Source organism: Tauraco erythrolophus, chromosome 7 (genome assembly GCF_009769465.1).
Source record: "Tauraco erythrolophus isolate bTauEry1 chromosome 7, bTauEry1.pri, whole genome shotgun sequence".
Classification (NCBI taxonomy): Eukaryota; Metazoa; Chordata; class Aves; order Musophagiformes; family Musophagidae; genus Tauraco; species Tauraco erythrolophus.
This window is the reverse complement of record NC_141471.1, coordinates 49,201,887-49,214,660: the sequence shown is the minus strand read 5'-3', so window position 1 is coordinate 49,214,660 and position 12,774 is coordinate 49,201,887. Positions and strand designations below refer to the sequence as shown.

At 37.0% G+C, this 12,774-nt stretch overlaps 1 protein-coding gene across 1 annotated transcript in view; it reads left to right on the top strand.

Annotated features, from left to right (window-relative positions):
• Positions 1-12,774, top strand: part of SACM1L (SAC1 like phosphatidylinositide phosphatase) — a 32,604-nt gene that overhangs the window by 9,776 nt on the left and 10,054 nt on the right. Inside the window, exons 3-12 of the mRNA XM_086614698.1 lie at positions 356-430; positions 2,827-2,954; positions 4,131-4,280; positions 5,651-5,710; positions 7,352-7,385; positions 10,155-10,256; positions 11,051-11,136; positions 11,320-11,406; positions 11,867-11,935; positions 12,032-12,111. Of these exons, the coding sequence (XP_086470824.1) occupies positions 356-430; positions 2,827-2,954; positions 4,131-4,280; positions 5,651-5,710; positions 7,352-7,385; positions 10,155-10,256; positions 11,051-11,136; positions 11,320-11,406; positions 11,867-11,935; positions 12,032-12,111 (871 nt within the window). The remainder of the gene's footprint in view (positions 1-355; positions 431-2,826; positions 2,955-4,130; positions 4,281-5,650; positions 5,711-7,351; positions 7,386-10,154; positions 10,257-11,050; positions 11,137-11,319; positions 11,407-11,866; positions 11,936-12,031; positions 12,112-12,774) is intronic.

Genomic DNA, 12,774 nt, shown 5'->3' with positions numbered 1-12,774 from the left:
TTTGTCCTTGATGTCTTGATGACTTCAAAACAAAGAGGTTTTTGGAAGCTGGCAGGACAATACGTTATTGAGGAGTCTACTTGCTATACTATCATGTAAATGAGCTTGAATTTATTCAATTGAATGACTACTTTGATTAAACAACATGAGAAATTGGATTAGAATACTTCCACACCCTTCCCCCCCAGCCCCGCATCAGGCTTTGAAATTCTCATGCATTGCTGCTTATACTTAAGACTCTAGCAAACCCCAAGATTGGACTAAGAAGCTTTGACAAACCTGGTTTAATAATTTTCTGATATAGTAATGAAAGAAGCAGTCTGAAATTCTGATGTGTTTTTCTTCTGCTTTTCAGTTAAGAAAGATGTTCCTCCTTCAGCTGTTACAAGGCCCATATATGGTATTTTGGGAACAATACGATTGGTGGCAGGTAAGGAAAACAGAACTGTGCTCTTTAAAGATACTTAGACAAAATATCTTGCTAAAGAAGCTTTTAACACATCCTGCTAAAGGATGGAGTTATCCAAATATAGTTTATTGTGAATGTTCACGTACCTCTTAAACCTGTGGCTGCTCTAAAGGTAGTGTGAGCTGACAGCTTGTTGAGTTTTAAGGAATGCATTTCAAATGTGTGCAAATAACTTCATCTACTTACTCTTGATAACTATTTTAATCTTAACTGCAGGATTTGATGCAACAACTAAATATAGTATTGTAAATTTTTACTTTAAATCAATAATCTTGGTACATAAATAGCTGAGTGAAAAGGTGATAGACTAGTAGATGCAGCTGTTCATGTAATGATTGTGTTCCAACTAGCCTACAAATAGAAAGAAAATGCAACAATAAAGAAAAAGGACAGGCTGGAGCAATTTTAAATTTTAGGGAGTTGTAGGGTAAGATAGGAAGAAGCTGTCTGCTTTTTTCTCTGAGTATCTCAGTGGTGTTCAGATCTAAACAGCCACTGCCACAAGTAAACCTGATGCATATAGTCTAAGCTTCCAGGAAAGTAAGTGTGGCTAATCAAAAGATCGTTTGTGGGTAGACTTTATTAGCGTTTGAGACTAATGTAGTATGAAAAATGATGTGAGAAGGAGCATCCATACTGAATAAAAGGCTCCATACGTAGAAAGGATTTAAGTTCACTCATTGCAGTATTCTCAACTGAAGCAAAGTATCATTGTGTTAATGCAGTAACTTCTGACAGGATCTTAAACTACTGAACTTTGTATGCTCATATTGTAAAGAATTGTGGATCTTGCAGAGTAAGAACAATTTAATTGACACCTGTGTCTTAGGTGCTTGACAAGCCTTGACTGTTTTAAAACTGAACTGCCCCAAAGGAGAATTTTCACAGCACATGGGCTTAGTAATGGCTTTCATTCATCTGACTGAATATTATATAAAATATATTTTTAATAGCCTGATTTTTTTCTTTCCGTACCCCCAAAGCTTTGCACTAACTGTTAGTATACAGCTGTGAAATTAAACATGGTATCAGTTAAAGTAAGTGTTTAGCTAAGTGTTGTTAGGCAGTTCACTGTTATCTGTGAAAACTGTAAAAAAAAAAAACACATCCAAAAACACAAAACCCCACAAAACCAAACAACAAACTGTAAAACTGATTTCATATCTAGTGATGTAGCATCTTTAACGAGCATAAATGCTTTTTGCCTATTACAGCATTAGGGGGGAAAAGAATTGCTGAAGTAATATCTGAATCTCTGAAATCTAAACAGAAGGTTGCATACCCAAATAGGAAAAGACAATATTGAAAATTCATTCATTGTATTCATAGATTAAATATATCTGTTTGTGCAGTGTCTTTGTGGCATAGTTGCAGATGTAACATGCTGTTTTTATAAGGTATCTGGATGCTTCTGACATACATCCAAAACCAATACTTGTAAATTGAGATACAAACATGCTAGGGTGTTCTTAAATGCTTAAATATTCCACCCAAGTAAAAGGTAGGACACTGGAGCTGCAGAGATTAAAAAAAAAAAAAGCGGGGTTGGTACCTGTTCTTTGACTAACCGTATAGACTAGATACCTGATACAATAATTCACCTGTCCATAAAACTTGGTTTATATCCAGGTATAGTAGTAAGTAAAAATAGTGAGTAAACTTTCTGCATACAACATGAGCTGTTTCTGTTTTGGGATTTGTACTACTTCAGTAAAAAAAGGACTAGATTTGTTCCGTACTTCTGTGTGGCCTGTGCATTGTTTTGCTCTATTGAAGTTGTAAGGAAGCATTTAATGGTTATCATATATATTTTATACATAGTGTATGATAGTTATAAGATGCAACCAGGAAAACAGCAAACTTCCCATCTTAATTAAAAGAAACCCCTTCTCTTTGCTCTGTTTTAAGCCTATTAGGATTAACATTGCTTTCAGGATAAGATGAATAGGCTTTTTGGATTCTGAAGCATGCTTTCTTTCGTGTATTTCTGACTTGCTCTGTGCTTTCCAAACCACATTCAAGACCATTGTCCTCTTTCTGCATTTGCAAGCCTAAAGACTTTCAGGCTGTCTCTGATCTGAAGTAAGAGTAGCTGACACTTTTTTATCTTGTCCAGTTTTTTAATTTCTCAAACTTAATGGGTAGCTCAAGATCTGTGAGCATAGAGAATTAGGTAGCTTAGCAAGTGCATTTTGTTTCTGTTCTAGCCCTTTCTGTTAAGAACATCAAGTCCTAGGTGTAACTTGAAGAAACCTCATTCTTCCCTATTGGTTTCAGTTTTCTGGTATGGTCATACATTGCTTTTCTTACTATGTATGTCTCTTTTTTTTAAAGACTGTGCTTTTTCTGATTTATAGGCACGTATCTTATTGTAATAACAAAAAAGAAAAAAGTAGGTGAGATCTTCAGTCATGCAATCTGGAAAGCAACAGACTTTGACATCCTCTCTTACAAAAAGACCATGCTGCACTTAACTGATATTCAGGTAGGTGGATAGATTAGGGGAGTGTGGGGGGATGTTATGTTAGTGTCCATTACCACAGGACCTAATTTAATGAAACTGTGAACACTTCTTAAGAAGCTCTTTGAACTATACTCTTTTCTCTGAATTGTTCAGGCTACTATAATTGATGTAATATTTGGGTGCAGATGTTTATGAAGTTATGTCACTCAAGATAAAAACTGACCTTGTGCAACAGAGCATCATCCCCAGAGTTTAATCTGCATATTGTGTGGTTTTTCCCATCTTAAGGTGGTACAGCATGGGAGGATGAGGTGGACTAGCTTGCTGCATCTCTGTTCTTGTTTCTAAATCCTGTATCATCTTTTCCTCTGAGGACCCCAATGAAGACTTTTCTTCCCTGGCATACTGTAGAGAGGTTTTAGTGCTGCTTTGTAATATGCTGCATTTGTGCAACCTATTATAAAGCAGGATGCCTGAGTCAGTCCACAAAATAACAATGTTCTTCCTGTTAATGTCTTTCTCACAGCTTTACTGTTCTGATAAACCCTACAATAAGCTGCCTTGCTGTCATCTAATTATCTGTCTTGCTTAACTTGTGGAATTGTTCAATTACGTAATTACACAGCAGGGAAGAATTGGGTTTTTTTTATTTTTGAGAGAGAGAAAGGGAAGGGATGAAGATTGTTGAAGAGAGGTATGTTGTGGATTGGTAAAGAGTAGATAAGGGTGTCTAATCAATGGAGCTGAAACGGAATCAATGCTCTTTCAGGAAAGGAATGAGGTTACTCAGAACACGGATTAGTTATTGGGGTAATCTTGACAGTAAGTTATATACTTGCTTTTGCATTGCCATCTTGTCTCGGTTTTTTGACTGGTTTTCAGGGAAACTAATGGCTTCCTTTTTGCTTGTAAGTTGCTAATATTAATTTAATATCAGGAATACTGTTCTCTGTTCTCCATTTTTTTTTTTTTGCAGAATTTGTTTGCAGTTTGCTAGCTGTAAGTTACCTATGAAATAGTACAAAAATTGCCAGTCTCATGGTTTCCTTCTTGTATGGTAATCTCTGGATTATGTTGTGTTGCTAGAGCAGTAGCAAAGTTCATCTCATCACTTCAAAAAGTAGCAGTAGCTTAAGGATAAGATATTTCGATGGTAATAAATGAGAGCTATTCTGTCCTTTTTTCTCCTCTCAACAGTTGCAGGACAATAAAGTATTTTTATCAATGCTTAGTCATGTCTTGAGCGTGGATGGATTTTACTTCTCAACAACGTATGACCTAACACACACTCTGCAACGGTTAGCCAACACGAGCCCAGAGTTCCAGGAAATGAGCCTCCTAGAGAGGGTAAGGATTTCATTTTGCTTAGTGTCTGTGTCTTGGACATTGCCAGTCAGTTCTGCATGGCTTAAGTTTAGTTTATGCAGCTGGTGTTTAAATGATGTCAAAACAAACTATCACAAAGTAAAGGAAACTTTACATAAAGCTTAGAATGATGTTGCTGAAATCGGTGATCCTGTTACACTTGAGATTAAACTTTTTTTTACAATCAATTAATATGCTAAATGGTAGCAGATAATGTAAAAGCATTTATAGTCCTCTGCTAAACTAAAAATGGCTTTACTATTTTAATCATTAATTTAAACTAGTGAAACAGATTTACATATTGCTTAGATGCAAATCCTTAGAATAGAAGTAGCAAAAAATAGCACTGTGTTGGAAAACTCTGTAGCTAGACTATCATCTTGTCAATTGAGTTGTACTGGGGCAGTTTTCTGGAATAAGAAGCTGACAGCAAGAGGAAAAAGAAGAAACCAAGCAAGTGTGCAAAGTACATTGAGTCAAGTTACAGTTTTCAGTTTGCTTTGTGAGTTGCTTAGAATAAGGGTGGAAATTGCTGGTCTGTGATGCTTCAGTACACAAATTTGTTCAGCATTGTGGTATTTTATTGAAACTGTTAGGGGTTGTGGCTGAGTATACTGGTCCACTCGTCCTTAAGTCTCACAGCTCGTTAGCAACATGAAGTTCTAGAAATCTTTTCAGATGTGGTGTCAGACTTCTAGATCAGGCAGTTAGAAGTACTTTCTGAAGTCTGCTTTAAATGGATTTTAAAAATTCAAAATAAATGAAAATTTGCTGCTGACTTCAATATCGAATGCTTCCAGTTGCAACAAGAAGGAACTAGGCAGAAAAATTAGAAATAGGAAATATGCAGAGATGAAGAGGAGGACTTATGCAGTGAAATAGAAATACTTTTGTCTTTTAAGCTACAAGTATTTTTGAACGTTTGATTCTCAGAATTGTTTATTAGTGCGTACAGAACTCCTTGCATTTATACCTTCTGCCCATTTTAGGAGTGTTACCTTGCTATTGTACTTAAAATTTTGGATAATCTCTTCAAGCCTTGTTTACTTAGGGCAAAGACTGGAATGTTCTTCTCATACTGCAGCTCAGTTGTTAATGGTTCAGCATGCCTGAAGTGTCAGGCAACACCCTTAAAGACTGGAGAGTACCATTCTTCTTTTAACTATTTTTATTTTATTTAGATTTCTAGTTGAGGTTATGAATGATACTGATGAAAGGAAGACATTCCATTTCTGTGTACATCTGTTCACCTAAACTTGTGTAATGCACAGATACTATGATATTCCCTTTGTGTTGAATTAAGCCAAACTGACAGTATCTAAAAGCGTGTTGGCTTTTTTGCCTTGCTGCAGGCGGATCCACGGTTTGTATGGAATGGACATCTTCTTAGAGAATTTGCTGCTCAACCAGAGGTAAACACTTTGTAATGACCATATTAATAGAGGGTGAACATACTTTACAGTAAGTATACAACAGTTTCCTGTAATTCTGTCTCTTACTTCAGGCAGCCAGAATCTAGTATGATGTGGTTATTCATCTTCTAGTTTAGCACAGTGACAAACTTCTGCTTTCAGACTTCCAACTCGATGTCCATGTCCTCAGTAGTATGTATAGTAGAGCTGACTCTTTGGAAATGTCTGCGTTTGAGGATACTGTGCTGAGACCGTGCTCAGATAAACCAAAGGGGAAGTTACACTGCACAGCATATGCTTCTCAAGCTTTTTTGAAGTTTAGCTACGTACTTATCTTTAGGTATAGGTAAGGTTCAGCTCTTCACTTTTTTTCTGAGACTGACTAGCATCTTTCTCCATGAGTTCAGTTTAAACTAAGTCTAGTGAATAGGACATAAAGCTGATACTTAAGAGTAAGACTGACAGTTTAGATTCTTTCAGCTTATTTCAAATAATACTAGCACAGTGTAACCTCTGAATTCATTTTGTCCAGCAAATAAAGTGCATGGCCATGAGCCACAACTGTAGTACCTCAATGGCCAGACTTATCTAAGCTGCTTCCTACCAGAGACTACAGATGTGCATTAAACTTCTTGAATTGTCAGTGCTACAGCAACCTTTCTCTCTGTCAATACTTCTCATTTATCGAGGTGAATGACGCACTGCTTCTATTTTTGTCTCGGTAACCTGTGGAGATGTGCTCTGACGTTAGACAGTACTGTTCCAAAAGGCTGGATTGTGCAGTACTTCTGGAATGTGAAGATATGAATTAGCAAAGGGCTGTTGTGCATATTCTGGAGGCATATGACTAGGTATATAGTTTGGATAGTGCTAAGCAAACAAAACTTGGGAAAAGCGAGAGAAGCTGTGGTGAGAACAGCAAAGCAAGCCAAGTGTGGCTGGTTGGTGAGAACGGATGTAGGAGCCAAAACACAGAAGTTGGAAAGGGAGATAACTAATATGTGAGGGGAACTGTGACCTAATATTGACTACAGGTGGCTTCCTATAGTGACAGCTTTAGGTAATGAGATGTGGTATTTCTGACTTCCAGTATTGGAAAATTTTAATTTTTTCTTGAAAGACCAAGTTATTCAGGAGCAGCAGAATGGGAAAAACCCTGGAACAATTTCAAGTATTAATTGCATAGAAGTATTCCTTACTGAAGCCTTGTGTTTTTTTCTACTGTCTCTGCTTACATCCTGCTGAGGAGATACAGCAAATACCATCTCAATAAGTTTTCAGTGTGTACTGCTTTATATCTGGCGTGTTTGTAGAAAAGTAAATGCCATGTATAGGAGGACAAAGCAGCTTGTTTTTTTTTGTCAAGGTCACTTAATTAGGATTAGACTTTCACTTTTTCCCTGCTGCTAATATGGGTTACGTATGTTGCTGTTTTCTTTGAATTCTTTTCTCAGAAAGCATTACTGGATCCTAAACAAACAGTAAAGGATACAAAGTATATACAACTATAAAAAAAAAAATCCACACAATCAAAAAAAAAAAAAACACTTAGAAAAACCTCTTGGAGAAAGCATATTAACTTACTTTTATCTTTTTTGGCTGCTAGTGTTTAATATTTTTAACATGTATTGTTTGTTTCAGATCCATAGGTTTGCTACGCCTGTGATGCACGGATGTATCCTTTTATGTTGTAACACTCAGTGCTGAATATGGTGGTTTAACAGCAAAATGATTGCCGATGCGGCTGCTCTATTGGCTATTTCGGCAACTGTAACATAAAACACAGTGTCAGAATTAAGTTGTAGTTTGTTCAGATATGAGCATTACGTATTCTTTGATAGCCCACTCATATGTTAACTCACTTGAATATTCTGCTTTTAAGGCTTAATGTATTTAATTTTACAGGCATGATTTGCATAACTGTCTTTCAGTAGGATTGAAGGTTAAGATGAATATGGCAAATGCTCTCACATCAGCCTTAATACTTTTTATCTTGCTATAAGGATACCTTCGCTTAGCATTTACTTTGGATTTAAAATAAGGGAGAACAGTTTTGACTTGAAGGAGTGCTTATGGATGTTCCTGTTGATGAACAGAACAATAAGGAATTCTACTGAAGGCTCCTGAAACACTTCTAGCCAGCTGCTTTTTCTGTACCAACGCTTTAGGTAACAGCCTTTTTAGCAAAGCAGTCATGAGTTTATTTTTGAGAAGAGGTATATGCTGTGAGTAATGCTTTCTGGAGGCAGTGTTCCTCATGCAGTGTGTGATAAACAATAAGTCCCAGGTGCTTCTGGACTAGCAGCACGAAAAGGACTGGCTAGACTGGGCAGAGCAACTCATGCTGCATCCTCCTTAGCTCCTGCATTGCAAAGGCCCCACAGCTTCCAGGGATTCCAGCTGTTCCAGGGAACAGCTTCCAGACTGGATTGGTTGTTCTGGTAGGACAGTTAGGAGCTGACAGACCTGCAGTTCTTCTTTCCTGTGACTTCATTCAATGAAAAATGTTATGGGAGTAAGTGGAGAGGCAAGGGAGGGTAGCAAAAGGGAACTGTCAGAACAACTCAGTCCTTATAGTGCAGGTCCTGGGTAGAAGTCTGGGTGGATCGCAATTAGCGATTGGCAGACTGCAATTAACACCTTACTCTGTCCTATTTTCACTGTATAAATAATTAACATGTCATGTATGTTTTACTGTAATTCTAATATTAACCAAACATACTAGAGAACCCAGGAATTCAAATAAACTGGATTTTTAGTGATGAAAATGATAAGAGGAACCCTAAGCAGAACTGCTATAGTGCCACTAGCAGTTATTTCCGTAAAATCAAAGATTCTTTTTTTTTTTTCCCCATGTAAAGCTAAATATATTTTATTCAACTATCTGGACTGGGGTTCTAGTGTTGCAGGGATGAGAAATAATGGACTTGCTTGGGTAGTCAAGACTTTAATCATCTAAGCCCAAACTAAGTTCAATATTTCCTTTGCTGCTCAAAAAAAAAAAAACTTCTAAAGAACAATAAATTATATATTTTTGCTTTTTTGTGTGTGGAAAGCAGCCTGTAGCAAGTTGCCATTTAAGTTAGGACAGAAACTGCAGACAGAAAATGGACTGACTATTGCTAAGCAGCTAAGTTTAGAGGTAACCTTCCTTTGAAGGAAACTCTTGACTTCTGGATTAAAGAGTGTAGGACCTGGCAGTAATTTTCAGGAAAGGAGAGGAATAGGTCTTTCTCGCAGTCTAATTTATGAATTGTGAGAATATTCTGGATTATGTAGGGACAATTTGTATTTTTTTGTTTTTCACGAACAGCATTAGCACAAATGCACACGTAAATCAAGATGTTCCATGTATGCAGTGTGCTCTTTAAAATAGCTTAGGTGCTCAGGTGTGACACAGCTGCTTTACATCCCATTTGAATTATAAGCATAGAATCACTGTAAAATGTGCTAATTTAAAAAAAAGAAAATATGTCTTGTTTACTTTAGTAACCTTAAGACAAAGCACCTAGATTCCTCAGAATAAAAGACTTGCAGTATGCTCATGCTAAAGCTTGCAAAAATTGACCATTTTGATATTTTGCTTGCTATAAACTTGAAGGTTTCAGTTTTTAGGAGCAAAGGAGGAAAGCCTGTGAGTCTGCCTGGACAAGTTATTCATGATGAAGACTTGTTTCTGTTAGGCTTGATAGTTTACTGTAGTCCAAATGAAGGTAATTATAAGCAGCACAGAACAAGAGTCTAAAGCTGAAACTGATTTTCAGTGGCCCCTGTTTGCTGATTAGTCCCAGATTATGGTGTGTCTGCCACTTCGGGTATCCAACCTGAGCAGGAAAGCATTCTTATGTAAGAAGCTCCCACTGGAGACTTAGTATGTGCTCATTCTTTTTCTTGGTGTGGATTTGAAAGCCAGTTTACCTTACTGCTAGTTCTGGCATCTGTAAATGTAATGTATGTTGCACTTAACAGGTGAAAGGTATAACAGCCCAAGATACTCACTCTTCTGAAAGCCTAGAAAAAAGTTTTGAAGTGCCGTTTTTTTTAAAAAGCAATAGGGTCAAGAAACTGTTAAGGTTGCTTAATAAAATTATGGATGAGATGGATGTAGCACTGAATAGAACTTCAAACGTCAATCCGTTTAATGATATACGTAGGACCATAAGGCCAGATTAACCCTCTTTAGAATCCCATTTTCTCAATTATAGCAGTTTTAATGTGTGTTCATCAGTGACATCACCTATTGCCCGTCCTTTTGTGACGCACGTACTGATCCTCATATTAGGTTACTCTCTCTCACACTAGTAACAGTTGAACGTTAAACTTGAGAAATGTTTACCAGTTTCTTTGAATGTGATCGCTTGGTTCGTTGATGTTTCCTACCTCTTGATAGATAAAAATATCCTAATGAAACTTTGAGGGTTTTTTCCTTAGTGTTATTCATTAGTTATCACTATGCACTCTTGTTCTATTAATGGCAAGTGTTTTGACTGGCTGCTTGTTTCCAGAAGAAGCTGTTTCAGGGCTGGTGTACGCTACTATGTAAGAGGTAAAATAACAAATTGATTTATTTTAAAATAATGCAAATTGCATCTATACATGTGACTTACCTTTAAGAGTAATTGCTGTATAATGACTTGAACAAAAAAATGCTTATCGTTTTTCTCAAGAATTCCTTGCTTCAAAGAAAATATTAAGAACCTGTGTGAGGAACTGAATCATGTTCTGGTATTTATTAAAACTGACTTTCCTTTATTCCTCCTGGAGATAACTGCAGAAGTTTTGTAGGGGTATCTAACTCTTTTTACTGTTTTTACTGGCGTTAAATGCAAGTGAGCAATAGCCCTTTTGGCCTAGCAGTAAATTCAACTAAGAGCATCATCAGTGCTGGCAGGGAGGCCTTGAATAGTGGTCTTCTCTAGTTGTTTCAAGTTAAAAAGTGAACAAAGAAATGGATTTGAATTACTTTCTCTGTTCTTAGTCCCAACATGCATGCTTTTGAAAAAACTGGTCTATTTCTGCAGTATCATTGCTATTGAATTGAGAATATTTTAGTGTCAAAGCACTCATGTTATTTTGTATTAAACTGCTCAATTTCTAGGACTAAATAACAAAATGTGTTAAGCACAGCTGTGCTTCTTCAAGTTAAATTTAGTACAGATTATGTTAAACTTGCCAAAGGTGTGTTTGATTTACCATCTTCAGGCAGTTCTGTGGTATTTCCATGCTTTCTGTGAATGCTTAAAAAGGAAGGGTTTTCCTTAAAAGGAAACCTTTTGCTGATATACTGTCACTGCTCTGCAGCCAGTCTGAGCTGGTTAATGAGGTCTTTCTCCTGCATAGGTATTGATTCAGAAGGACATGCTGCGAACTTTGTTGAAACAGAACAAATTGTGCATTACAAGGGGAGCAAAGCATCATTTGTTCAGGTAAAGTCAATGTGAGGAACTGCTCACTGGCTTAAGGTAGATAAGAAAGCTCTGTCTGTGTTTCTAAAATAGGTTATATATAAAATGTACATGTGCACAAATAAACTAATGTGCTTTATTTTTAAATGAAAAGTGAGTTTGTAAGTTTTTTTGTTGTTTAAAACTACTTCCATTCTTTTGCAGACTCGTGGATCAATTCCTTTCTTTTGGTCTCAAAGACCAAACCTCAAGTATAAACCAAAGCCACAGATCAGCAAGTCAGTAAATCATGTATGTGAGTGTTTTGTTGTGTCCTGGCGTTTTAATATACTTCTGGGCTCATGCTTGTGTGACAGGGTAACAAACTGTAATCAGAAGAAGAAAAATCAGCAATACTGGATTGAGTTTTATGTTTAAAAAGTAGTAGCAAGAAGCCTTGTACTCCTTAAGATGAGTTCAGAGCCTGAAAAAAATCTAGACATCAGTGGAGACAATGTCTGTGGTTCTTGTTTGCAACAGTTTTAGTAGCTGCACAGTACTCATTATCTGTGGCTTGTTTAATAAGGAGAGCGGAATGGACTGGGGGGATGAAAGTAGAAATGTATTAGCACAACAGAGAACATCAAACACTTTTCCTTGTTATAAAACGTACCTATGTGGTATCATCAAAAAGACGATTACAGAGATTTCTTGTAAATCACAGATCATGATAATAGCATACATCTGTCAACACATTTCCTTTCTCTTCTAGATGGATGGCTTCCAAAGACATTTTGACTCGCAAATAATTAGCTATGGAAAGCAAATGATTGTCAACTTGGTATGCTTTCACTTTTTCTTCCTGAAAAAGCTGCTGTTCTTTTAAGCAGGCTTTGAGTAATGCTGACTCTTTTTTTTCTTTTCTACTTTCTCCCAGGTTAACCAAAAAGGTTCAGAGAAGCCTCTTGAGCAAACATTTGCAAAAATGGTAAACAGCATGGCAAATGGAATGGTCAGGTACATGTGAAGTAAGATGATCCATTTTGTGTTAAAATTTGAGCATTGCCTCTGAGACCCACTAAGTGGTCAGTTCTTTGGGGGCTTCTACCAACTGTCTGATTTGTTTGAGTTTTATTTTTATGAAGTAGCTTCGTGTGACCAATGCCCCTACCTCAGAGCTCACATTCTAAGCAGAAGTGAGATTGTGAAAAGAATATGGGACAAAGAGAGGAGACAAACAGAATGAAGAAGGGAGCTCAGAGGCAATGGTAAAGCCAGTGCTGGAGTAATAGCATACTATGAGAATTGTGGAGATCTTCTGCATTTTAGGAAAAAGAAATGATGCCTTGTAGAACTAGCTTTTGGGAAAAGGCCTTGGTTACATTGCTAACTTAGAAAGGGAGTGCTGAGTATGAGTAAAACAGTATTGAGATAAAGGAGGAAACAGTAAGGGGGGTATGTAATCTAAATGTCTGAACCCCAGTGTAACAATGGGCCAAGAGAGTGGAGAATCCACTTTAATCACAAGAGAAATTCCATCTTTGTGGGAATCTTGAGTGCCGCACACAATTTTACAACCTGCCTGTGCTTGCTCTCACTAACTTCTAGAGGGCAGGCTAGCATCCAACTCCCACAGATACTTACCTCTATCTTTTCCTTGAAATTCCTGTATAGTGTTGT